The sequence below is a fragment of the Motacilla alba genome, chromosome 12, assembly GCF_015832195.1.
Source record: "Motacilla alba alba isolate MOTALB_02 chromosome 12, Motacilla_alba_V1.0_pri, whole genome shotgun sequence".
NCBI lineage: Eukaryota > Metazoa > Chordata > Aves > Passeriformes > Motacillidae > Motacilla > Motacilla alba.
Window position 1 is genome coordinate 16,313,813 of NC_052027.1, and position 26,724 is coordinate 16,340,536.

Sequence of the window (26,724 nt, forward strand, 5' to 3'; positions counted from 1 at the left end):
CTTAACGTGTGGGAAATGGAGTACAGAGCAAAGGCGCCGTTCCTGAGGTCGTAGGGAAAGCATGTGGCAGCCCCCGGGACTGGACATGTTTCCAGAGCCCCTGTGAACAGCTTTAACCAGAAGATCATTCCCTGTTTATAAGGTCAAGAGCAGTATTGTTCTCGACTGCAGTAAATTATTTAGGTGCCATATTTAGATTTAGAGAAGTTACCGAGGAGCTCAAGTGATGCAAACCTTTTGTATGGATGACTCTGAGGAAAAAAAATTGTCTTCAGTTTATTCAGTGGTACTGTCACTGTAAGCAATTTACTACTTGACATAAAGAAAAGCCTCAGATTTTGTCTCTAAGATACTGCAGTGGGTTTTGTGCAGGTACAGATTGAGGTATTTTAAGTTTATGGTTTTGCTAATGGTGGTGTGCCAAAAACCCCCAATATAGGTGTCTCAAAGATGTCAAGGCTGTCGTAAAAAGTCTGTTTTCCTTGGCAAAATACTTTTGGGAACTTTTGTGAGAGCTAATGGTTGTTCACAGAACTAATACAAAATACCTGACTTAGAGCTATGCAACATCTCCTTTCTAAATATGTTTGTGCTTAACTGAGCTCAGCTTCCCATTTTTATTTGTGGCTTAAAGTAAATGCCCTGAGCACATTTTCCACTCAGATTAATAACCACTTTATCATCACAAGCCTTCCTGGGGCTGCCCATTTGGGGTTTTTGTTTTGGTGTGGTTTTGTTTCTTTCATAAAACAGGGTCAGCATGGTTCTCTCTAGCATTTGTAAAGAGGGAAGTACATGAATGATCTGTCCCCTTTATTCAGATAATTCATTTCACTTTGGGAAACTGGCCTTGTTGTCAGTAATCAGGCCAATACACAGAAGTGGGCTGGTGTAAGTGGTCTGGTTGGGGATTTTTCTTGGTGTTGGTTGTTGTGTTCAGTGTGTGATTCCAGGCGTGTCGAGGGGAGCTGGGTTTCGCTTGCAGTCACTGCTCAGGGCTGCCATCTCCGGAGATCTCCGGCAGCGCTCGCGCTGGTTCCATATCACAGACTGGGAGCGCAACCCGCAGCGCTGGGCTCCGTGTGAGGCTCCTGAGATGAGTGTGTGCAGAGACCTGGGTTAGCTGTCTCTCACTGCTGCAGGGGGCTCCCAGCTGCTGGATACCTCTCTTTCTCTCCTGCCTTTACTGCTAGCTCTGCTGGGGCTGAGTCAAGCGGTGCTGCCCAACTTCTCAACAGGTAAATCTTGTTCCTTTCTTACCGCGTCATCTGAAATGCGTATGCGGAGCCCATCTGCGAGGTGCTGGGGTTTATTAAGGTGTGGGGATTAGTGAATTGCAGGTTGGTAATTGGGAAAACCTACTTTGAAGCAGTCTGAGGCACAGAATTTGCTGCTTCATATGTCCCCATGCCAGGTGCCACAATGCCAGTCCTTGGCAGGAAGTACAGAGGGCCATTTCCTGGCTTTGCACAAGTGGACAGTGTTTTGCAGATGTCAGTAGTTGAGCTGTACAAGATATTCTGTAGAGGAAAAAGGCTTGATGCTATCTCAAATCAAATAACTGTGATTTTTTTAATTCTTAGAAAACACAGATTTCTGCTTTTCCTGTTATTTTCCTGTAAATACTGTTGGGTTTTTCTCCACCGATTTAACTCCGCAGTGCTTGGGTAACCTGTTTTTTTGATCAAAGTGTCTGGACAGAGACTTTAGGATCAGAAGGAGTCCTTTGGCTAACATTTGGGTCTTTGGACAAACTCCTTGAGGGAGAATTCTAGCAGGCTCATAATGTGCTAGGGGGTCTACAATCCACACAGGCGTCTCACTGATCTGGCTTGATCATTTTGGGAGAAGTGCTGGAAGCGTCCCGAGTATGAATGACAGGTGTTTCAGACCCCAGGCCTCAAGACTTGGTATCCTGGATCTGGTACAAGGGTTTCCTTGGATAGAGACAGTGAGCTGAGCTCTGTCCCCTGCCTGCTGGGGTTTGGGAGTGGGTGGGAAGTGCTGTGTGGTTCTGGGGAACCCAGCTCCCACTCAAATGCTCTGTGCCAGGTTCCCAGGGCAGGGACCTCCACCTGACAGCTTTGGGCCCAGCTGGTCCCACGAGCCTTCAGCTTCCTGGGGAAAGAGGGTGAGGGTGTGTTCTGCTGCTCAGCAGGATGTGGCTAATCCTGAGCTGTATTTCTTCAGTTGCCACCGCCTCTCCTTTGTGCTCCCAAGCACAACATAGGGGAGGCTGCTCATGCCTTCTTCTAATGATGCCATGCTCTGTTCTCTGCTGCTGCGGGTTCTTAGTGTCACTCTGCAAAAAGGAATTACTTAGTCCTCAATCCCTTTACCCCAGGTTGAGGGAAGAATTAATACTTCAGTGCTATCCATAATCTTATAGAGAGAAAATGTGAAGCGTAGAAAGATTACATGACTTGCCAAGTTCAGAGTCAGGAAGAGATTCCAAATCTCTCTTCCTTTCTGCTCTTGGTATCCCCACAGTGCTTTTCCATGGCTCCCTGGGATGGTTAACTGCCTCCTTGGTTTGCCTGCTCTGACCATAGGAAGCCTGGAGCTTTGATAGGGCTTAGAAGCTGATGATGCTGAGGTAAGGATTGAGGTTGAACCCTTCACTGTGAAATTCTGTGGTAACCTTCAGGGAAAGTCCTGTGCGTGTGGACCGAACAGGACCTCAGCACAGCCAGGACTGTGTGTGTGGCTTGACTCATTGCATGGGCAAGTGCAAAGCCTCACTTTTCTGAGGAAGAATTGGGAATACTTTAGGCTAACTACTTCAGAACCATAGTGGTATTTCTATGACTAGTTGGGGTGTGGATTAAGGTGAACATGGTGCCTCTCAGAGCAATAACTGCCTTAGGTATTGGGACAAAGAGAAGCTGCCAGACAGTGCATCAAGCAAGGCTCATTCAAGAGAGCTCTTGCAGTGCCTTGATGTGCTGATGCTGGGCATTGAGGAGTTGGGAAGGAGGAAACAGAGCCTGTTCATGTTCACATCATTGCTTGAAACTCAGTAATCATCAGCCGTTTTCCCATGTAGCTGTACGTGTCTCTAATGTTTAAAGGAAAAAAACAAAAAGCTCCTAGACCTGGTTTTCTGGTAGATAGGTCATTATTCCACAAGCTCCTGTCCCAGCCTTGCCTCCTTTGCTGGCTGTGTCAGAGCAGGCCCAGGCAGGATGGCCTTTGGCCTCGCTCAGGCTCTTTGCCCTCAGCCCCCTCCGCAGGGTAGCTCAGCAGTCAGGGAGCTACACACCAGTTTGTGAATGGAGAACTGAGACACACAAGGGCACTTTGATTAGGGTAGTGCAAAGGAGTCTATAGCAAAGTGTGAAATGTAGCTCTCTGAGCTACAGAAACTCTCATTCAGACCTTGAGCAAGTTTCTAGAGCTAATGTGAAGTGCGCAAGCCCTTACAATTCCTGTATTTTTTTGTCTTCTGTAAATTTAAATAGTTTCTGTCTTCTGACCTGGGTATTTTATCAATCAGGATATTCTGGAGATGGTGGAATAGCTTGCTGCTTGAATCTTTTTGGAAGCCAATGCTATTAATGTTACACAAGAACTGAATTTTCCCCACTGAAGTATTGCTTAGCTCATGCTTCTCAGATTCGTGTGAAGTTAAGTTAGTCAGGCTGTCCTCACTGCAAATGGTTTTGAGAGTAAGCATCTTTATCATAATCAAAGTGTTGAGATCAGATTGGAAAGGGTGCAAATGACAACCAAAATGATCAGAAGATACAAAAGCATCCAAGAAACAAATGTGCTGGTTTATTCAGCCAGGCAGGATGAGGGAGATGTGTAATCTGGTAGAGTTTAAAAATGGAGGAGAGAGAAATGTTGCTGCTGAAGGACTTGGTGATGCAAGAACAGGTGACAATAAATTGCTCATTAAAACAAACAACAAACTAACTGGCAGGGAACTAGGAGACTTTTAAGCATGAGATCAAAAAAAGCTTTAGACTTAGACACTCAAAGTGGGTCAGGTAAATCACCTAGAAAGGTTAGTTATGATTTTGAGAAATGATTCATGAGATGGTGGCAGTTACCGTCTGTTGCCACAAACTTGATTTAGTAGCTCATAAGTTCCTCTTTTTACAGAAAAGTCTGGCAGAAAAGGCACATTTGCCAGAGTGTTACTGCCACTGTACTTTCCCAAGGGAGCTGTTCCAGTGCTTGGCTATCGTGCTTTTCTGGTAGAACTGTCCATGGGGAGCTGCAATGAGCTGTGTTATATCTTGATCTACTGCGAGATCTGAAAAGATGTGAGCGTTTGATTTCTCGGAAGGTGAAAGTAATTTCTCGTAATACGAGCGCAGATTGTTATTGCTGCAGTTATTGGAATGAGAGTTTTCTCCCTGCCTGGCTCTTCTTTAGGTATCTTGACTAGCAAAGTCTTTTATCCTCCTCTGCTTGACGCAGGGCTTGGGCCAGATTTTTCCCTCCATCTTTTACCAGAGGGAATAAAGAGTGACCACATTGATGGAGTCAGTGGAGCTCCCCTGGGTTTGCTGTCACACATGACAGCAGCACAGTGGTGCTGTGCTGCTGAGTGGGAGTTGTGTTTGGGAGATACTTTTTCATTTTATTATTGAGACAGTGATGGAGTTAAGGCTATCATGCAGGGTCTCTTATAATCACAGTCCTATTATGCTTTGTAAAAGGCTTTGCAAACGTTTATTTTGTAAGTGAGCACTGCAACCAGAGCAGCGTTTCTGGCAGTGAATCACACACATGGTTTGGGAGGTTCAGTGCAATGTCTCAAGCATCCCTGTCATACTGCGTCTGTCCCAAGGACCTAGCCCAAAATGTAACCTCACTGAGGAAACAAACAGGGAGGGGTTCTGCCCTTTAATTTACCCGCCCAAGTCAGCAGCCTCATCCCCAAGGCTTTCTCTGTAGTCTGTGGAAAGGGAAAAGTCCCTCGAGAATACTGTTCAATATTCTGTGTTAGGCTACAACTGCATTGCTCCGAGGAGGAGCTTTTCTTCCCTGAGAATTTGTGACGTGAGAAAAAACTGGCTTTGTAAAACTTAGTACTTTACACTTGCATCAGGTGTAAAGTACTATGACTGCTGGGATTCTCTGCCCTCTGCCAGGTGCCTGGGAATGCATTTGGGACATGAGGCTTTCTTTTAGGTGACGTCTCTGCAACAGGGAGGTTTCAATACTGCCAAAATCATGCATTCACATCCCTGTGCCATTTGCAAAGTTTGTGTATATGGCTGACATAAAGGTAATCTAAGGCCCACAAACATTTGGATAGGTTTTTCAGATCTTGCTTGTGTCCTTGTGGACACAGTGTAGGCCTGGGCTTCAGCCCTGCTTGCTCCAGTCCCAGCAGGGAATGCAGTGACCCTGGAAGGTGTACTTGGCTTTTGCTATACGGTGTGACTCAGAATTGGTTTGGGGGTTTATGTGTATACAGGGAAAGTTGTTGAGAAATTTGAAGTAAAATTGCAGAGGGTGCTTTTGCTTTGTCTGTGTCTTGAGTCATGTAAAGCTGACGAAAGCCCTAAGGGCTGATGCTTGTATAGTTTTGCTTGTGTGTTTTCCTTTTCACACCAGGCTTGAAGAAGGATGTGTCTTTGGTGGGTGATGGGAAGGTGGAAGAGAGATGTACAAAGCAACTGCTATCTCCTGGCAGTCTCTGGCATTTGTCTTCTGCAGTCCTGCCTGTAGAAGGCTGGCCAGATATGTTAAAGGCATTGCAGAGTATATTAGTTCAGCAAGGTTTAGCAGAAAATCACTGTGCAAGAACTGGCTTTCTTTGCATCTGGGGAAAAATGAATTCTGTGCGCTGTGGTTGCTCCCACTTGAATAATGACATGCAAAGTTTGGATTCCATGCAGGTGTCAGTTACAGTGAACTCTTGAGAGAGGTGGATCAGTGAGAGCAGTGGCTTCAGTGTCTGTCACAACTGTGCACATTGTATTAGGATATGGAGTGAAGGTTGGGAGTTCCCTTGCTGCATCTGTCAGTGACACTGTCAGCTTCTGCATGTCCAGCCTGTGGGGACCAAGCAGGAAATGCAAGCTGAGACTGAAAAATAGAATGAAAATGTTGAACTTCACTCTCCCATCAGCACAGCCTCCTCCAGATAAGCAGCTGTAATGTCTGCTCAGGGATCTGGCCTGGACTGCACTTTCACACTTGTCCATTCCTATGGCCATATCTGTTCCCTTTCCACTGGCAGCTGAGGGAAGGCTCAGGCTCTAGAGGCTTCAAGCCACCTTTGCATCACACTGGGCTCATTCAGGATCACATGTGTGTGACTTGAGCTGGGCCTGGCTTAGGCCTGCCTTTGGGAAGAGGCACAAGGGCTTCTCTTCTCCTAGGGCAGTCCAGAGCCTCAGTGACCCCCTCCTGCCTCAGCCAGCTCCACGTGCTGGCCCCAGCCTGTTTGAGCCCCAATTCTGACCAGAAAATGCAGGCTCAAGGAATTGTACCTGGCCAGAGGGCAGAATATTTATTGTCATCCTCATTTAAGGTTCTCTCGTCTTTGGGACTTGAGCATCTGATCAGACTACAGAACTGTGTAAAAGCACAGTTCTTCTCTGAAAGAGACTGCAAGTGTTTCATGCTTGTCTCTCAGGGACTTGGTGGCAACCGTGTGTGGCTTGCAAGTAGAAAAAAATCTTTTTTTTTTTCCCAACTGCCTCTCCTCCAGATGCAGCCTGAACTCAGAGACCTGAGCTGTAGTCTTTCCATCACCCTCTGATCAGGGGGTTTGATAGAAAAGCTGAGTGTGCAGCAGCACCTGTGAGTTGGGGCCCAACAGTGTGCACAAAGGGGCATCCAGGGAGTTCTCTTTGTAGGGCTGCTCATGCATGAGCTGGAACTGAGCCCAGCTGCTGCCCTCCAGCATTATTTTGAACAAAAAAGTCACACTCTTCTATGTGGTACAGCTGTGCCCTTACTTAGTGCTGCCTTTATTGCCTCAGGTAGAGCCTGCTGGAGGGACCTGGGGGCTCAGCAGTGCTCAAGGCTGATGGGGCAAAGAGCTCTTTAAGCTTGCTGTTGTTATCTTTCATTTAGCAGGTGGAAAAGACGAAGTAAAACAGGTAAAGTGAAGGGTTGCAAAAAAAAAAAAAATTCTCAGGTGATGGTTTAGCAGAGAATGTAGAAATGCATGATTCATCTAGATACTCCTGCTTTCCTAAGCAATAAATGGTGCTGCCTGCTTAACTGCACTATTCTCAGCTGTGTATTTTGTGATAAGAAGTACTGACAAAAGAGGATTCAGCCAGCACTGCTGGCCTCTCTCCACCTGAGCTCAGCCTCCTCATCCCCTCCCATCTTCTTGAGCCCTCCCTTGTGTGCAAGAAGGAAAGGAAAGCCAGGGTCTGGAGGTGCTGTAAGTGGACTCAGATCCTTGGCTAGGTTTTGACTCCACACACAAGCAAAACTTCAATGACCCCCACCTCTCCTAATGTGCCTGGGATTCAGGTTTCTGCTGAGGTTCTGGTTAACGTCTCCCTTCCCTTTCCTGCTTTGGGATGTGAGGGTGTCCAGGCTTGCTGTCAGACCTCTACCTCCTCTGGCAGACAAGCCAGAGGAGAAACCTCAAGCACAAGCAGAGAGGATCACTGCTTTCCTATGTACTCTCAACAGTTCATGATCTTGGTTATTTCTTAGAGCAAACAATTTGGATCAGGGCTCATTCCAAGCACAGCAGGCGCTAAGCAGAGCTTGGGACCAGGGAGGAGGCTGGCAAGCCTGCTGATTCAAACTTCCAGCAGACACACTAGTGCTCAAAATCCTAGCAAACCCCAGGTCTAGGGGCTTGTCTTGTCCTGTAGAAAACAGTGAGCCTCATGTAGGACCAAGGGCTGAGTGCACTTAATGGGGTCAGGCCATCTCTCCAGACAGTGCCTGTTCAATCAGTGACTAAGAACAAACTCTTGAGGGGCAGCTCCAGAGCCAGACTTCTTTGAGTTTGTACCCTGGGACTTGCTCTCTCAAGCATGCTCATGTAAGGCTCTGTTAGCTGAAGATTTTGGTCTCAGGATTAGCTTTGGTATTTAACAGTATAGGAGCTCCAAAGCAAGCTTTGCCCTTGACTGGTGCATTTATAACTCACCACCGCCACTTTATCTCCCACCTCCTTCCTTCTTAGAGGAAACCTCCAAAGAGTGGAGTTTAGAGAGCTGCAGACATTGTCTTTTTTTATTCAGAGAGGTAGATGCAGGTACCAGCATAGTCCATGCCTGGAGCAGTTCAGTTCCTTTGGACAAAAGCCTCAGAAAGCTGAGGAATAGGCCAGGTAAAGGAATGGTTCTAGAATATTTATAGAGCACAGTTACGCTCCCAAATGTCTGCTGGATCCTGAACTCTTGCAGCTGATGAAAACAATAGCAAGCTGCCATGCCTGATTCTTTCTCATTTCAGCCTTGCAGGTAGAGAAGAATCCATACCAAGATAAAGCAAAAGAGAGGAGACAAGTTTTCTTTCCCAGTCCAGAAAAAATAACGTGTTGGATTATAATCTAACAGTGGAGAGTGCCAACATGAACAACGAGGGGCCAGAGAATCCCATCTCATCCACACTGACCCAGGGCCTGAAGAGAAAGAGGGGGAGACCAAAGAAGCAGCCACAGGTGAGAGAACATCCCAAGAGGATGCCTGAGGATGCCATGGCAGTAGCCCAATGGGATCTGCAGGCAGCCCTGGGAAGCTGCTTGCTGACAAGGAGAGGAGAGGTGTTCTGGGGTAGATGTTGGGGCTACCCAGGACAGCAGCAGGAGCTGGAAATCTCAGCTCCTGGCCTCAGAGGCACCTCTGATGTGACAGGCAGTGACAGTTCAGCCAGGACATGTGTGAGAGGGGCTGGCCAGGTCTCTGTTCTAGCCTGGAGACTTTCACGTGTCATCACCCTCTGTTTCCGCACCAGTAATTGGATAGAACAGGCAAGGACCCTTGGCCAGAGTTCTTGGAACTTACTCATTTCCCCAGCCCAAAAGACAGACAAAGAGGTAGGAATATTGCTGATCATCTTCTAATGCACTTCCCAGCTGGAAAAGCAAAGACCACCAGCTATTTAGGGGTCTGGGTGCTCTTAGTGGGGTAAGACAGTCCAAGACCAACCAGAATGAGAGATCATAAATTATTTCAGGGATCATCCTGCTTAAATGGTTTTCTCCTTTTATCCCAGGAGGATGGTGGAAACACAGCTGTTATCCCACAGGATGCTGTGGAACCACAGCCAGTGAAGAAACCACGAGGAAGGCCAAAAGGAAGCAAGAAAATGACTGTTGTAACTGGGGGAACGGTGAGAGGAAATGGCTTATACTCATTTACAGAGGAGAGAAGCACTGTCAGAGAGACCAGCAGGGATGTTTCTCTTAGCTTAAAAATAGTGAAAGTTGCCCCTAATTCAGCTCAGCTTTAATTACCACCGTTGGACAAATCAGTTATTGTGGTTTCAGTCCTTACTCACCTCCCAGCCTTCCTGTGTTGCCACTGCCTGTTCTGCAGTTTCCTCCCAGTGTTTCTCCTCCACCAGTGCCAAATAATCACAACCAGTGCAGTCAGGCAGGTGTTTCCTCCTCAACTGTCTTCTATCCCCAGCTTTTGCTTTTTCTGCTACTTGTGAGACAAGACCTTTGTACAAAGGTCACCTTGGCCATGTTCAGTGGTTTAGTCACAATGCCCAGCAAATCTGAGAGCTGACAATATTTTCCCCCCTTTGTTTTCAATAAAGGCAGAACCTTCTGCTGGGAAGAGGCGAAGAGGAAGGCCCCGCAAGTGGGTGAGTACGGTGTTTTGTACCTTTCCCTCTTCTCCAATCACAGATCCTGGGGAACTTGCAGCTGTGTTTGCCCTTCTCAGACTCTGTGTCTGCCACAGCATTCTTTCAGCCTTGCTAGCCTGGAAATAATTAGGGAAGTTCTGACTGCCTTCCTGATGGCCTCCAAGATTCAGCTACTGAAGAATTCTGAGAGCCCAGGGGAGATGCTGTACTTAATTCAAGACATGCCAGACTTCCACAGTATAGCACTTTCTCAGGCTTGGAATGTCAGACCAGAGATTCCATCCTTTCTTACAGAGAGGGGTTGTCTTCCCAGGAGACTTGAAAGACTGAAGCGATTGCTTGGCATGTCAGTTTGTCTCAAAAGAAGAAACTTAAAATTAAGCTAAAAGAGAAATTTCATGAATGGGGAAACTTTGAGTCCTGTCAGCAGGAGACTCTTTTATGCAGCAAACAAAGGATTAGTAAGAATCAGTAGCTAAGAAGAAAACATTTCAGGTGTAAAAACAAGACAAAAGCTTCTAATCAATAAGGTTCTTTAGTCCTGTGAACTACTAATGGTATGTTACCTGTCATTAGGAGTGATTAAAAACCCCCACAACAGCCACAAAGCATTATTTAGTGTGCATCACAAAAATTGCTAGATCCAAACCCAAGCTGTGCACCTGCTGCAGGAATCCATAGGTTTGTTGTACAGCTGTGGTGGCATGGGTGTGCTCCAGAGGGAAAGGAACACTTCTGGTTCAGCAGAAGCAGAGGGACTGCAGCCTGTGGGGGCCATGCAGAAGGCTTGGAGGGAAATGTTCACCAGCAAGGAACTGCCAGGATATGGGAGAGATCAGAGGCCCTTTCTAATGTGACAGTGGCCTTGCATGCAGATATTTCCTGGGTAGTGGGAAGCTGTTTGCAATCCCTGTTCAGAACATCCCAGACAAGGGAACTTTTGCATGAATCTGTTCGTTCTCTGCAGTCCAGGTGAGAAGGTAGCAGTCTAGTTCAGCACACTGCACTTGCTCAAAGCCCATTGCTTTCCCTAAGCCCATTTATCTTATGTCATTTAAATACACTGCTTAGGGAAGCCTGTGTTACCAGTGCTTAAAGCAACCAGCTGTGCAAACTGGGATCCTCAAGCTCTGTGGAAAATCATCAGAGGCAGAAGTGGCCATGATTTACAGAACAAAACCTTGCCCAGTGAGTTCTGCTGGTGTCATTTCTGCACTGATAAATCTCAAAGACAAGCAGAAGTTTTTAACATTTCAAAATGTGTCATTTTAACTTTGGTTAGTGAAGGATTCTGATGTTACAGTTCAGAATTAAGCAGCTGAAGAATTTTTGGGGGGCAAAACCAAAGCAGAAGGAAAAGAACAATCATTTTGGTTTTAACTGTCAATAGACAAAATGTTTGGCTGGTCAAGACAGGAAAGAACCTGAAATGTAGAAAATATTCTTGATGAAAAAGATCTCCACAGCTGCATAAAGGGCAGATTTTTCAAAGTGTTGGGCTGTGTCTCACAAGGCTGATATTGGGATTGTTTACCAAGGATTCTGACAAGTATTCAGAGACTACTTCTGAATGTGTGCGGACACTGCATGCCCTGGTGGGTACTCTTGCCTGTGGTTGGATGTAGGAGTTGGTGGCAAATGGATGTGCTGTCAGGGCTGCACAGTCTTGTTTAAATAATAATCCACCTACTTTGCATATTTGCAATTTTGTGGTTTGATACCTGATTTTGCATAGGGGGGCTTGTTCATTTTTGGTGTTTTTTCTTTGTAGCCTCAAGCAGTGGTCCAAGAAGGAGAGTCTCAGGAAGGAAATCCTCTGGAAAGCAGTGACTTGAATTTGAACTCGGCACCAGCCACACAAGGTTTGAAATTAGATAATCATAATTACATGAGACTAAACAGTAGAGCCATGCTCTGGCAAACCATGCACTTAGCCACAAAGCTCTGGCTGTAGTCTTCATGGTAAATCCTGTAAACAGAGGAGCATTTGGAAGGCTTCCAGGCACATTCATTCCATCTAATTCAGTTGTGACTACTTCAGCAAAAGTGGAGGTAGAAAAAAAAAGGAAGGGAAGAAAATCTGTCTGTCTTTCCAAGAAGTCATACATCTGAGGTTCTGGTCACTGCTACAGGTACAGCTCAGTGAAATTGTCTGGCTGGTGTGTAAAAAGTGAAAATAGTCTGTTGTTAATGTCTTGCTTTACTGGAAAAACTTTGTGAAGAAGATCCGTTGGTATTTAGGACATTTTAGTACTCTGGATTAACTCCAGAATGCTTCCTGGATGGTCTTCCTCTCTCCTTCGTGGTTTGTATTCTGAGGCAGAGCTCTCTGGCAGTGGCTGGCACTGGCAGAGGTGCCTCAGCAGCACAGACAGTGATGGCACTTGCCTGTTTCTGTGGAAGGCTCCGATTTATCTAAGGTTCTCTGAGACGAGGTGCCAGATAACTCGTTATTGCTGTTGTAGGAATGTACAGAAGTACCAGCCAGAGCCCAACCTCACCTGAACCCTGCAAAAATACAAAACCTGAGTCTATACCATTCAGGACTGTCTCTGAGGTAGATTCCAGGAAAACTTGTGTGCATCTAGGTCCTACCTTCAGAGTGCCTTGTAGGAAGCTCTTCATGAATGTTTTCCCTGGGGGGAGAAGGGGCCAGGGGCCCAGGGGAGGCAGATGTTGCCCGGCTTGCCATGTGGCAGCTCGGCTGCTCCCTCCTGCCTTTGGTGTGCGAAGCAAGACTGTGCAGCCCAGCCCAGCCCGGGTTCTTAGAAAGTCCCTGGAAATGCCACACGATTAAATGCCAGAGGAGTTAACCTCAGTCGCTCAATTCAGTTTCCTCTGGGGCTCCTGCTCCCGTATCACTTCCTGCCACGGAGCTGAGCGCTGACATCAGCGGAGCCGCAGGCTCGCAGGGGATGAGCTCACCTCCGGCCCGGCCCGGCCGCCTTTGGGACAGTTACACATCGCCCCAAACCACAGCCAGTGCGGGGCCTTTCTTCTTCCTTTCAGTTTGAGTGGGGCCCGCGGCAGCGGCAGGAGGAATCCTGCTGTGGCAGGGAGGTGGCAGCAGATGTGACAGGACCAGCGGATGCTGCGGTCGCTGGGAGAGGGCCGTGCGGAGCGTGATAGTGCAGCCCCAGCCGCCGTGCCGGGCACGGAGAGGGGACTTCGGCTCTTGGGGAACGTCTGCGCTTCTGTGGGAACAAAAACCGCCCAGGAAATCGGTGGGGATGAGCATGTACAGTATGAAACCAGGCAATCCTCTGGAAAAGGTCTTAAATTGTTATTTGCTCAGGAGCTTGAGATGGAGTGGTAATCCTGGCTTAAAACTTTTGACTGGAAAGGGAAAGCATGCTGTTCTGGCTTACAGGAAAGTGTAGATCCTGGGGCTTGTTTGCAGGCATAGTGCAGCTGTAGCAGCAGCTTGCATACAGGGAGCTTCTGGATTAACCCATTCTGTGGGTCTGGTTTAACTGGGGTATTATATGCCTACAAGTTTTTGTGCTACTCATGCAGGAGGCTACTGCTGTGAGACTTGTTAGCAGGAATCTGTGATCTCATAATGATCTGCTATAGACACAGCCAGAGCTTTGGCCATTGAGGGCTTTGGTGGCTTTTTCCCCATGCAGGTGAGGATTTTTGAGGTGCTGCACTAGGGAGGGGATGGGAGGGTACAAGTGCTTGCCCATCCTGCAGACTGTACACTGCACAACTCCAAGTAGGAAAGAGCTCTGCCCTGGACTTCGTGTCTGCAGCATTCAGATGAATTGCTGAAATAAACACTGACTCTGTCTCTCAGTCTGTTATGGAGAAAATCACAATATGGAGCAAGAGCTGCATTAGAAATATGCAAGATTTGCAAGCCTCCAGTGGGGCAGAGAGCTGCTTTAAAGCCAGCTGTTTTGTTTTTTTTTCCCATGGCCTTTGCCTGGGGATCTAGCTCTGCTTTTCCCAAGGCCCTGATTATGGGGGACTCCAGGTAATCCAAGAGCAGGCAGGAGTTTGTTCATGGATCAGTTGTGTTGCTACCTGTAGATGCTGCCAACTCCAGCATTAATATTTCTGTTTTTCTGGGTCAAGAAGCATTTGAGTTTTTTTCTGTGAATACCATTACTGAAGGATTGATGAATCTCATTTCATATTATATTCATAACTGCATACATGTTATGAATATGTCCTCAGCCACAGTGGCAGATGTGGTTTGTCTGAATAACTATACTTGGCTAATGGACTGTAGGTGTGAGGGAGAAAGAGGTTGCTTTATGTGGTAGAATTTCCAAGAGCCAGTGCAAAGCCCAGAAGCAGCCTTGGGATCTTGCTACCCCTGCATTCTTTTTCATACAAACTTTGTCTGCTTTTTTCCTCTGCTGCCCCAGTGGTCACCTCAGCTCTCCTGAAAGCCCGGGGTGAGGCACAGGTCACAGCAAGCCTGTGTAGCCAGAAACTTTCCCCACTCACACCATTTCCAGACATTCTGCACATCTACTTCCCTGGTGTTTAATATTGGGTAGGGTACTTCGGGTACTTGGTGTCTCATGAGGATTCAAGGAAATAAATAATTGCTGTCAGCAGAGGTGGTTGATGAGTGTTTGCAGAGCAGAAACCAGACAATTTGACTAGACTGTCACTTCTGGGCCCTCAGTAGCCTCATGCTGAGCCCTGCTGCCAGGGAAGCCATTTGTGCCAGGAGCTCCATTTAGCCTGGAGCTGATACAAGAACAATGGGAATGTTGTTGTGAAGACCTTTGGTTGTTGGGGAGTGGATCCTTGTCACCTCTCAGCCTTGTAAGAGGTATTCTGTAAGGGGCACTGGGCAGCAGGGCTCCTGGACCCAAAGCTCTAACCCTCTTGTCTCCTGTGATCTTTCCTTTAGACATCCCTGGAAAAGACGGCTCCAGGTCTGGCAAAACCACTGGTCTTAGGAGATGTCTGAGTAACATCCCTGCTGCAGCTCAGTAGTGTCCCACCTGTTTGTGTCTTGCTGAAGCCAGAGGAGTGGAAAGCAAACAGGACTTTTAATGTTGTATTTCAGATTCTTCATTTGTGATTTTAGCCAAGCTCTCTCCTGTTGCCTGTGGACTTGCTTACCCCAAACATCCAAACAAGGATTTAGGGGAAGAAATGGCAAATTGCCTTGTTGGAGAGATGCCTTTTAGAGTTTGTAGTAAATCTTCTGTGAGTATAGTAATTTCTCTTTAAAATACTTGGATAACCTGGTGCCTCACCCTGCCACAGAGAGCAGTATTTCAACAGGAGTTGACTCAGCAATACAGATACAGGAAAGGAAATCTGTTTACACAGCTAATGGCTGAGCTTGTCTTGCCCTATCACCTCTGGAAGACTGATGGAGCAATGCCAGGGGTTAAGTTTTGCTGTTGCCCATAGGAACTGTATCTGAAAGACAGCCTTTGAGTTCTTTCTTGATTATTTCAGAACAAAAAACCTTCATGGCATTTCCAGCTTGCCCTGTGCTGCTGTTCCAGTGGCCAGTAACTTGCATGCTTTAGGGGAAAGTTTGCACCCTGATATCTTAGGGATTGATTTTGAAATTTTTATCTTAGTGTGATCAGCTCAGGGCCTTCTCCTATAACTTCTTCTGGCCTGGTGGCTCTCCCCCCGAGTTTGATAGTAGCTCCAAGTGCACAGTGCTTACAAGCTTAGTCACAGCCACTGGATTTTATCTCTTCAAAGGAGTGTCTGTAAAGAACCGGTTAAAAAGTTCTTCCTTGCAGAGCCTTAGGATTCAATTTAAATTAGTTTAAATTCAGTCCCTAACACGCGTGTGTGGAGTCCTCTAGTGTCACAACCATGCCAATAAAAGCTGCTGATAGTTCAGTTTTGGGAGACAGCAGTAGCCAGTTGGTTTGAGATTGTTGCTGGCTGCTCTCAGTTTCACACTGTTTGCAGATTTGTGCTTTTGGTGTCAGAGCTGTTAAATTCTGAGGAATTGAGGGTATTTCCAATATCCAGTTGCAAATAGTGAAATCCCGGTGGTATTTTCCATCTCCTGGATGTTCTGCCTGCCTATTAAAGGGACAAAGTGGGTATTTCAATTATCTCTGACAGGATGTAAAATTGGCTAGCTTTACAGTGTTAAATATTTAAACAGAACATAATTGGCTTTAAATTTATGGTGGTGCATAGCAGAAACCCATGAAATGGCTGTATATATTGAACTCATTTATTATCTTTTCATCAGAGTTCTGTTCCCTTGGCAAGTATTTATTTAACACAAGAAAATGTATGCAGAATTAGGAAGAAGGGCAGGGCTGATTGGAAAGATAATAGGGGGAAAAGTATTTTTTTTCCCTTTTGGGTCATTTTGTCCAGTCCATCTAATTTAGTACTGATGAGTCCTGATCCCATTAATTCTGCTTAGTAGTGATGAGAGTCCTAGTCCTAATTCTCTGTAGTATCTGGTTTGCCCTAAGGGGGTACTCTCTTGTGCATGGAGCTTGGTGGTCACAGCAGAAAACTGCATCACAGATAATCTTTGTGCCTCCACTACCAAATAGCAGAGAAATCTAGGACTAAATGGATTAGATCACAGGGACTGACCTAAATCCTGTGCTACAGGATGAGCTGTGCTGCCAGATACAAGGAGTTTGACCCCCAGCTCCTGCTGTGGGGATAGCTCTGGGTGGGACATGACACGAGTGAGTCTGTTGATGGTTACATGAGAAGGTGCAGCTGGTGCTCCCCTGAATTCTGCTGCTCTTCAGTGCACTCAGAAGTTCAGCTGCAGTTCGTATCTGCATTCAAAGGCTACTCCAGTAGCAGACCAGTATATTTTACCAACTTCTGTGCCTGATTTTCAGTTGATTTGGCAGGTTCAGTACTCTGTAAGGCTATATTGCCTGTTTAATTAACCCCTGCTACCTGAGAGCAGTAGCTGTTGCAGTGTGAGACTGTAGCTTCAGCTTCTAAATGGATTAGGGATTACATCTGTAAGACTCAGGCTTTTCCTGTGACATCAGTCAGTCCTTTCTCAACTGGTGGCATGGAATAGGGGTACACACTGCCTTGGCTAGATAGTAAATCCATCTGCTTTAGGTCAGCAGTATTCCTCTGGGAAGTGCATGCAAAGTAAAAAAAAAATTTTTTTAATTAAAAAAAAATTAAATCTAGTCTTTGCTACCTCTAACCACTCTGCTGAGAAAACGCAGTAAAGAACTTGTTTCCATCAAAATGCAAGTGCTGGAGGAGAACCAACAGAATTCCACTCTTTTAGGAGCTCTTCTGTGTGTAGTTGAAACCCCAATTCATAACTTCAGCTTCCACGTTTACACAGAGAATTAGAATGGAAGTCAATGCCTATGAAAGGTGGGCAGAATTCCAGACATCTTCAGGGAGCTGGGATTTCACACTGGATCACTTGGATTGTCTTTTTTGGAATTATAAACGTTTTTATTTCCCAATTAATTACCTTTTCTGTGTAGACAAACCTACCTCTAAGCAAGTGCATGTCAAGTGTTTTTAAGCTCAGGCAGTTTTGGTCTGACTTGGCCAAAAACAAGAGGTCATTTCAGTTGGTTAAACCACAGGAGATGAGTGAGGTTTTTGTCTAGCAAAGTTTGGAAGTTTCCCCTAAATGGTTTTGGTGAAGGCATAGAGAGTGTTGGCAACTTGCAAATTAGCCTTGAAGTTTGTTAAATAAAAGTCTTAAACAAATGCCCCTCAGGCTCCTGCTTTGCCTCCTCCTTGTGCAGTACCCTCAGCACACACAGACACATTGCTGGATAAGGTGAGTGTCTCTTGACCTGGGCTTTTGGGGATTATAAACAAAAATTTGGTCATTCAGGAGCAGCCCCAGATTGATGTGACAACAAGAAATAATAAGCATGAGGAATCACACATGGAAAAAATCAGCCAGCCTCCTAAGCCCAAATGTGGGTGCCTGATTCCATCCTTTTGTGTGTCTTGGAGGCTTGATTGGAACACAAGCCAGTTCTGCTTCACATGTACACCCAGAAGTCTCCACAGTCAAGTCAGTTTCTCCCCCACATTGTTCTGTGGGCTACACAGCTATTTAGCTTTAAATACAATTAATTCTCTGCCTGTGCCCTGCCTCTTCAGTTCATGTGACAGCTTTCCTAACTAGTCCCAAGTTTTGGGGCTGTGGGCCAGATGAGGCAGGAGCAGATCTGAAATATATCAACAATGTTGTTCCCCTCGGTGTGAGCAGAGCTGCAGGTGAGCTGATGAACCCCTGGCTGGTACAGGAATTCATCTTAAGGGTAAGTTCGGATTTCTGGATGTCCAGGACTGGCAGCTGGAAGCTCCTGCCCTCCTGACTTCTCCAGCGAGCCTTTTTGAAGGGATCTGAGTTTCTGTGCTGTAGAACACTAAATTTTGACCTCCCCCAGAGCTTCCTTTTCCAAGTTTTTCACATTGAGTTCAGTTCTTGAAAGAGCAGGGGAATTCACTGCACACAAATTACCAGCAGATACTGGGGTAACACTCCAGCAGTTCCTGTGGGAAATTGCAAATGACAGGGGAAAAAGACAATCACACTCGACTTTCATGTAAATAGTTTAATTATACTTCAATGCTTTAAAACACAGAAACACTTGAATTAAATTACATCATAATGCTTCTGCTAAATTATACATCCAAGAACTGTGAGAGGAGGCGCTATGGAACTAAAAGAATACGAGCCCAGCAATTACCCATAATATTCTTTTAGTCTTATTCTCTGTACTTCTTTACTCTTCAGGGCAGTCATCACAGGACAAAGCCTACCATCACGGGGAGAATGGTTCAAGAGAAGTCCTGTGTTGGTGTGTTTGTTGTTGCACTGCAGCACACAGAACTGGCAGAAGGGCACACACTGGGCTGAGGCATTGAGGAAACAGCTCCGCTCACCTCACACTTGCTTTCTGTTGAGTTTAAAACAACCATTCAAATTCCAATCCTAAGAGTTCTGGGGAAAATGCTGCAATTTAAGACAGCTGGACACCCCTACTGCCATGTGCTTCCCTGTGCTGCTGCAGAGCCTGGAAGGGGGACAGGCAGCAAAGGGAGAAATCTGCTGAGTGGCTGCTCTCAGTGAGCACTTGCAGGAGCGGGGAAGTGTGTGTCTGTGTTGGGAGGTATTTGTCTCTCAGCTGATGGCTGGGAATACCCACAGACAGACTCCAAATTCTAAGGGCCAATCTGCATTACACTGAGTATTGGTACCCATGCACCTTCCTTCCAGCAGCATCCCCGGGGACAAACAGCAGCAGCCTGGGAGTGCCTCCTGCCACATCTCCTGGCAATGAGGAATGGGCTGTTTTTCACACTCCAACCCCTAATATACCCCCAGAAATCCCTAGTTCTAATAAGACAGCTGGATACTGGAAAACTAAAGCAATTTAGTCCTGCAAGGCTGCCCTGAGGGAAGCTGGAAGAGGGAAGGCTGGTAAGGAGCTGTGCCCTGCAGGGGTCAGGGGCACAGGCCCAGGGAAGTGTCTGCATTTAATGAATAGGAGAAAAACAATCACACAGGGGGAGAACACTAACTGGCAGGTCCAAACTTGCAACAAAGCACATGATACCTGAATTGCCACTCTGAAACAACTCCTTGCATAAAGCTTTAGATCTGCATTCACATTTTGGCTTGCCCTGTTTCTCTTTTAACTGGTGCTGTGCATGGAATAAAATCTGGTTGACAATGCCTGTAACCACACGAAGATCAGGAGCTGATCAGGGCATAGCTGGGCACTGATGCTGCTCCCTGGCTGCTGTGTTGGTCTGCAGCACTCGGGGCCAGTGCCCACCAAAAGGCTTTCAGCCAACAGACCCCCACACTGCACTGCCACACGCCAAGGTGGCCAGAGAGCCCTTGGCACTCTCTTCCTCCTGCAGCCCTGAAGGATGCACAGGCAGAGAGATGCTTCAGGGCTGTAGGGAAACCCCTGGCTTACCTGTCTAGTCCCACCTACCTGTTCCTAGCAGGTAACTCGAGCAGAGGCTAAGGCAAAGCTCTGTGTTCCCTTCAGCAGGAAGAAGAGAAGGCTCTGACTGCAGGTCCTGGCAGGTAAGGAAGTACAAACCAGCTGTTAGTAATCTCTGGGGGCAAACACTGGGCTGTTGTTGAGCCAATACATGTTTTTCCTTTTTTAAAAGAAAGTATTTCTAAGCTTAATGGTTTTTTCCTGGATAATGCTCTGCACTGTAGAAACTTCCCTGAGCCAAAGCAGGAAGGGATAAATGGTATTGGAACCCTAGTTCTGTTCAAACTCCTCTTTGTGGCCCAAGCACTCTTATTCCTAGCTCAGCAGCAGGGTTCACATAGCCAGACAGTGATATTGCCTTGGCTCTAGCTGTGTGAAATCCCCTGTGTCTATACAGTAGCTCTGATTTGGGATATTCAGCCACTTCCTCAAATTAAGATGTTACCAGCCAAATCTTCACTGTTTCACTTTTTCAAGCCAGTGAATTCCCCATGCTACAACATCACCCTGGTGCACATTTACCAGCAGCCACACGCCTGGGAGGGGATAATCCCATGGTTGTGTTCTCCTTGCTGTGCCCCAGGTCACCCCTCAGCTGGGGCAGGCAGTTCTCCTGCCTCAAAGAGGCTCTGCCACCAGTCCCCACCCAGGACTGGGCAGAGCTGTGGTCACTGCACAGAGAGGCTCATCCATCACTTTCCTTGGGGCCTGGGCACACAAAGCCAGTGGAGAAGTTCTCTGAAATGTGCACCTCTCTCCTTCCCTGACCCACAGAGCACAGCTCTGTGCTCTGACAGGTTAATCTACACAAAGCAGGCACTGTTCTAAGCACAAAGCTTGGTAGGTGGTGTCAGGCAGTGCCAGCCCAGAAACTGGAGCTCAGGAGCTTTTAATGGTAACACACACACCAGAAAATCACCGCTGCCCTCACAAAGGGTTTGTTTCCCAGAGTGATGGCACTGCCTGTGCCCGTGTGTAACACAAACCAACAGGTGACCAGCTGGGCTCAGTGGATCAGCCATGCTTGAGGGAAGTCACTGCTTTGTTGGCTTCCTCCTCCTCGTTCTCAGCAGGATCCCGGAGCAGGGCAGGTCCCGGTCATGCATTGATGGCGTTGGCTACGTCAGTGAACACCAGGCGGCTGGGTCTCTGCAGGGCTCCCTGGCTCGGCAGCAGCACCTGCAGGGGAGCAGCAGAGCTGAGAGCCAGCACGGCTGCCTTGGCTCAGGGCTGTGCTGGGGCACGGGCTGCACCTTGGAACGGCGTTCACCCCTCCCAGGGGAGGCTGCCTGGCTAACAAGGCGTTAACAAGGCTGTGACAGGAAAATACAACAGGCTGGAGAGTCAGTCAGCACATCCGTGCCGGTTTAAAATCCCCACATCATTGGATTACTGGGTCTCACAAGGCAGCATGAAAAGCTTGAGATACCAAGAAGGCCTGGAAATGTGCCTTTGCCTGAACTTGAGCTAATGTTTCAGACTCTCCCTCTATTTTTACATTGACTCTTTAAACTCTTGTACTTCCCAAGCATTAGCAAGAGGGACTTGAGGTATCCTGCTGACCAGTCTGTCCCTGGAGAGGATGATTCTGGTTTTACTGGGCTGAGGTTAACTCTGGCCTTACAATTTACCCCCTTTACTACCTCCAGGTAAGCCCACTATGCGGATTAATAGAGGGATCTGATGTTGTCCTAGTATGTGCTCGACAAGATCCTTTGCTTTTATACACCATGTTTCCTGCTCTCCAAACTCATATATTTCATGTTGGTTATCTTTCATTTTCCAACATGTCTCATTTGAGCTCTTTAGCAGGTTGAGAATGTCTCAAGGTAAGTATTTTATAATTGCAGTTGTATTTATTATTTCCTCTTTCCTTTTCTGCCTACACCAAGCTTGCTACAGATTTTCTGAAGGTATAAAGTGTGTGGAAACTGAGAACTGTTTGGGAGAACTCCTGCTCCTGGGGCAGGGGCTGACATGGATAACACAGAGTATCCAGAAAAGAATGCACAAAAGGTATGTCTGCTCCAAGGACGACAGGCTGTGTCACTGGGTAAGGGGACACCTGTTACAACCATCCCTGCTGGCTCTTTTTAAAAGGCTTTTTGTGTAATAGTGGTGACAAAGGAAACAGACAACACTGTGAAGCTGGACCCAAAGAGTGGTGAGAAGCCCTTCTTTCCAATTTCTCCTACCTCTTGTTACACTGGGCAGGAGAGAGCCTCTTGTCAAACACCTGCCTGACTCCTTAGTCCACCCTAAGCACTCCAAAGCACTCAAGTCCCTACCTCCAGGGCTGGCAGAGATGGGGAAGTCCTCCTGAGATCTTCCCTACCCTGCAGCCCTACAAATTCTCCTTGGAAGAAAGCAGTGCAGGTAGCACTGGCTGCAGTGAGCCTGTGGTGGCTGCTGCCTACCTTGCTCTGTGATGCCTGGGAAGATGCTGCATCTCGCCCGTGTTCCAGCAGCTCCTGCTCCAGCTCATCCTGTTCCTCCGTGGGATCAAAGTTGTACATGGGCATGAGCTGGTGCCGTAGCTTCTCCAACCTGCCCGAGGGAGGGGAGGCAGAGGGTTGGTTGAGAAGGACAGGGTTAAAGCTACTTCCCCACCCCACTGCTGAGGCTTCCTGCAGGCTGCTTCTCCTGCTGCACAGGGATTCTGCTCCTGTGGCTCTTGCTGGATGAGGCCAAGAACCTACTATACACAGCTGGCAGGAGTGGAAGACACCCAGAGTGCAGTTACAGGGATTAATTGCCACCACTAATCTATGTTGGCAGGCATTTACACACAGAGGAATTGGGATTTAAGTTCTTGCAGACCTTAAAAGATTAGGCTTTATGCAGAGGGACAAAAGAAACAGTGGAACATACTGGCTTGGGATGTTGTGACTTCTCCCCCTGTCCCTCTGCCCACACCCTCCGTCCTGCCATGTCACAGTCTGCCAGCAGCACTTCCTTTCAAGCTCCAGTGGCCTGAGACTACTTTAACTCTGGGGGTGAAGTGCATAAAATTAAACAGAAAATAATAAACAATAAATAGAAAATAGGAAAGAGAGAGATTCTCACAGGGATCTGATGTCTGTGGACACTGTTCCTACTCTTGTATCATTGCTCCAAGAGACAGAGCTATGAATTATTACTCAAAGGGTCTCCTCAGAGCTGGATGATGGATGGGGTGGCTCCTGGGAGAACACTGAGTCCTGCCTTTGGCTATAGCTGAGTTTTGGAGTAGAAGGAAACACACAAGCAGTTACTGGCAGTGTCACCACAAGTATCTATTTTGGCAAGTGTTAGGATGACACATTCTTCCCCTGCTTCTGTGTACCAGCACAGCCATTATCTCCAGCAGAGCTACTTTCACAGGCCAAGCATTGCTGCTCCTGCAGCAGCACCCAGACCTGGGCTTTGGGGCTGGGCTAGGAAATTTTACAGTGGGCAACAGCACTTTCTGGAAGTCTGTGGCCTGGCCAGATCTGGCCCAGGGAGGGAGGGAGGAGGTACCACAACTTATGAATCTTCACCAGAGTCCCTGCTGTGAGACAGAAGAACCAAGCCGTGATTCTCCCTGTGTGCTGCTCTCCTCTCTATTTTCAGCCAGGAGCTTAGCAAGGAAATTAAGACATTAACTCCTGGGCTGAAGCTGCATCTCTGCACTGTGCTGCTGCCACTTGCTGTCACTGCCTGGGCTGCTAGAAAACACAGGAATGTGTGAATGGCTGAAACGTGAGATCTACACCTGCCACGATGGAGTTCCCAGCTTCTTAATACACCCAGAACCCTCTCCTCTGTTTTGATGCATCTCATAGATGAAGTGTGATGAGTTTGTAGGATCCGTGACCTCCTCCTGCTCAGCCTTATTCTCCTTCCAAAGCTGTGGAGGAGTCTTTGACGCTCTGGTGTCAGAGGGATGCCCAGTCCCAGGAGTGCAGTGTGCCAGCCTCAGTCACACTGTGTTCTCCCACAGCCATCGCTCACACTCTGCATTTTGAAGCACTGAGTTCCCTTCAGCCAGTAACAGATCTTACTTACCTCTTCCTCTTCCTGATATACAGAACCTGAAGGAGAAAAAGAAGCATAATTACAGCAGTCCCAGTAGGATGGGGAATAGCTGAGAAAATAAACTTTGGGCACACAGGAAAGAGGTAGAGAAGGTTGGTGTCACTGTGCACCAAAGTGGGGGAAGGGATAAGTGACAATGAAAATGACATGTCATATACATCACTGTGAGCTTGGCAGCACATCGTGTCTGACACTAAGTGCTCAGTGGCCTGTTATTAGGTGTGTTAGTAGGAGTAGGAGTATTAAGTGTATTACCAGGTGTAGCTCAGCACATTTCTGTGGCTGCAGGACATATGTTGCAATTTGAGAGTGGATGAAAGCGCTTCCCTTAGTGATTTTCATGTGCAGATTTCCTACAGCACAGAAGTGCTGCTACCCCCTCCCCAGTACAAAGGGAAGAAGCAAAGAGGGAGGGCATGCTCAGGGACTTGCCTCTTTCAGCCTGTGCAGGGAAGAAAGGGAGGCTTTGGGCCTCCACAGCCTTGTTCTGAGAACTACGAACGCTGGATGCTGCTCTTGGGAACTTTTGACTGTTTCCAGGTTTTCTTAGGGGCTTTTGGAAAAATTCCTCCTGGGGCCTGCAATGAAATCTTGTAGTAGGCTCCTCTGATGGCTGTATTAGTGAAGCCCTTCCTTGTACAAGGAATGGAGCTTGCTGCTACCTTCTGTTCTCTGTTGGCAGGGAAATTATCTGGTTACATAAAAGGAGAGCTGCAGCCCTTGCACTGCCTGTGGTGGGCCAGAACTGGGGTATCTGAAAGCTTCTGCCCACAGCATTAATGGCCAGGTTAGTGACACACCAAACCCTCAAGGACTGATACCCAGCATGCAGAACCTTGGAAATGCAGTCCAGGGTGAGTCTTGCTAAGATGGATTCAGGCCACTTTAATTCAAAAAGAATTACCCCATGTCCACAGGGGGGACTAACCTGGTTTCAACAGTCTGCTTGAAAAGTTAATATGGATGAACTTTCTTGTGGGGCCCAAGAGAAGGTTTAAATCAATGCAGCTGTTCCAGGTAACAACTCAGAACAGAATCTGCTTTTTTTTCTTTTTAACTGAACTTCCTATTGCTATTAAAAACAAATACTGATGGTACATATGGCTGCTCCTAGGCCTGCTGAGCATCCCATTTGGATCAGACCTCAGGGAGACTGCAGAAATACTGGAGCACTTGATAAAGGCCTTAAAAAGAAAGGAATCTCAGGAACTATCAGTTCCCAGCACTTTTGGGTGAGACTTGAATAGAATGCAAATAAATTATTCAGTGCAAATCAGTCCTAGAACCTCTAGCCACCCTCCACCCTCAAGAGATAGGACTGTTTAGCTGGGCTCTCTTACCATTGCTACAGCCAACCCAATCACAGTAATGATCCCAAAGGAAAGCAGCATGGTGCTCATGCCAGGTCCAGTGCTGGCCATATCTGGGATTTTGGTGCTGTTGAAACTGGTAGTCTCAGGGCTTATGGTGGCCGTTTGTGGTACAGTCACATCCAGAGCTGTGCCTGGGTCTGGTTTGGCCGTGCTGGGGGTGCTGTGATGCAAGTCATGCACAGAGGGTGAGCTGTAACTCATCCTGCCAGCTCTTGGTAGCTCCTGTTACCAAGCTGTTGTCCTCTCCCATCAGCTACAGAAGTGCAGAGCTGCCCTTCCAACCGAGAGCCCCACGTGAGACCTCTCCTGCAGCATCACCACTGATGGGTTTTCTTCAGGAAAGGAACCACACTGGGCTTAGCCTAGGACAGAATAAGAACAAATGAGCAGTGCAGAGCTCTTGGAGACAAGCACAACCTTTCCCACAGTTCCCCAATTCACTAGCACAGTTTTTGAATGGCTGCTCAAAATAACAGAAATGTTTTTTAAGCTGAGAGCCCCCAAAGTCATGCCTAATTCACTTGGAGTTCGTGATAACTCTCCCATCACTACTGCAGCTCTGCCTCCTTGCAGTCACTTGGAGATCTGTGTGGGACAACCTCAGAACCCTTCTCTCTTGTGTGCCCCAGGTTGAACCAGATGGTCTCTATCTGCCTCAGGACAGAGCATCTTCCTGCTTCTGTCGCTTTAATTTTTGAAAAGTTGTATTGATCCCCTTATCAGTGGGAACATACCCAAGGAAACGACACTCAGCTGTGAGGCATCCATCTCTCAGGATGCTTTTTATTGAATTCAAAGTAGGAGTTCCCTGTTGTGATGAGTCCCTGCACTATCCATTGTCCCACTGCTGCTCATCCCATGTGCTCTGGAAAGGGTGGGTTGCATCAGTCCTCTATCTAAAGACACCAAGTATTTCTCAATCCCTCATGAAAGCACCCACTCAAACTTAGTCATGCACTGGCAATTATCAATATTAATTTTAAAATTAGTCCAATATTGGATTTGAGTTGTGAAATTTGATAGGTCTGTTCATGCTGAGAACATGAAAGGCTTTAATTGCTTCATAATTCTATTGTGCAAATGATCAAGAGTTGCAAAACACCATGGGATGAGCCTATGGGAAGTATTTGCACACTTTGTTTATAAAAGCACTGCATGTAACTTTGCATCATCAGTTGCTTCCCTGAAAACACAGCTACCTCTGGAGCTGAGCTGACCTGAGAACTTCTGTAGCAGTTCTCTGGTAATTTCTCTGCAATTTAGCAGACATTACATCTCTGGGCTGGAATGCAGCCGGGACAGAGGGGTTAGTGAGTTCTGAACAGAAAAAGATGTGCCTGCAAAGAGAAACGAGCCATTGTTTTGCTCCACTCTGTTCCATTCCAGGCAAGGTTACTGTGCAGTTCCCATGCTGTGGTGCCTTACTGCTGTCCACAACTGCGGGAAGCAGCGTGATCAACATCTGCCACTAACAGCTGGAGCAGGGAAACCACCCCAGGCAAGCAGCACCAGCCTGTGCTGTGGTCAGTCAGCAGCTGGAGCAGTCACCTCCACTTGTCCTGCAGCTCCCTGAGCAGGTAAATGCTTTGCTACTC

At 47.1% G+C, this 26,724-nt stretch overlaps 1 protein-coding gene and 1 long non-coding RNA gene across 5 annotated transcripts; one reads left to right on the forward strand and one right to left on the reverse strand.

Moving 5' to 3' along the window:
* The first annotated feature begins 1,008 nt into the window (after positions 1 to 1,008).
* Positions 1,009 to 18,176, forward strand: LOC119706278. The gene is made up of 6 exons (XR_005258496.1): positions 1,009 to 1,238; positions 8,398 to 8,605; positions 9,160 to 9,276; positions 9,709 to 9,756; positions 11,531 to 11,621; positions 14,633 to 18,176. It is a non-coding gene; the product is annotated as an uncharacterized LOC119706278 (long non-coding RNA).
* A 102-nt stretch (positions 18,177 to 18,278) lies between these two features.
* Positions 18,279 to 25,491, reverse strand: C12H3orf18 (chromosome 12 C3orf18 homolog). Of its 4 annotated transcripts, XR_005258495.1 has the most exons (6): positions 25,097 to 25,491; positions 23,727 to 23,752; positions 22,115 to 22,244; positions 20,684 to 20,876; positions 19,686 to 19,773; positions 18,279 to 18,638 (listed from the first exon to the last, which is right to left on the reverse strand). XR_005258495.1 is itself a non-coding variant. In XM_038149702.1 (4 exons), exons 1-4 carry the CDS (start codon positions 25,328 to 25,330, stop codon positions 20,796 to 20,798), a joined length of 471 nt encoding a protein of 156 aa, XP_038005630.1. In that variant the 5' UTR covers positions 25,331 to 25,491; the 3' UTR covers positions 18,279 to 20,795. The 4 variants fall into 4 exon arrangements, 1 of the variants encoding a protein (XP_038005630.1); XR_005258493.1 differs by having other exon boundaries at positions 18,279 to 19,773; XR_005258494.1 differs by having other exon boundaries at positions 19,686 to 20,876.
* Between the last annotated feature and the right edge of the window lie 1,233 nt (positions 25,492 to 26,724).

Bases quoted from the DNA above. Each gene is read 5' to 3' on its own strand.
- C12H3orf18 (XM_038149702.1), bottom strand. From the start codon at position 25,330: ATGAGTTACAGCTCACCCTCTGTGCATGACTTGCATCACAGCACCCCC. The intron at 22,245-23,726 runs GTAAGTAAGATC...TCCCTCGGGCAG, and splicing joins TATATCAGGAAGAGGAAGAG to GTTGGAGAAGCTACGGCACC. The intron at 20,877-22,114 runs GTAGGCAGCAGC...GCTCCCCTGCAG, and splicing joins CCCAGGCATCACAGAGCAAG to GTGCTGCTGCCGAGCCAGGG.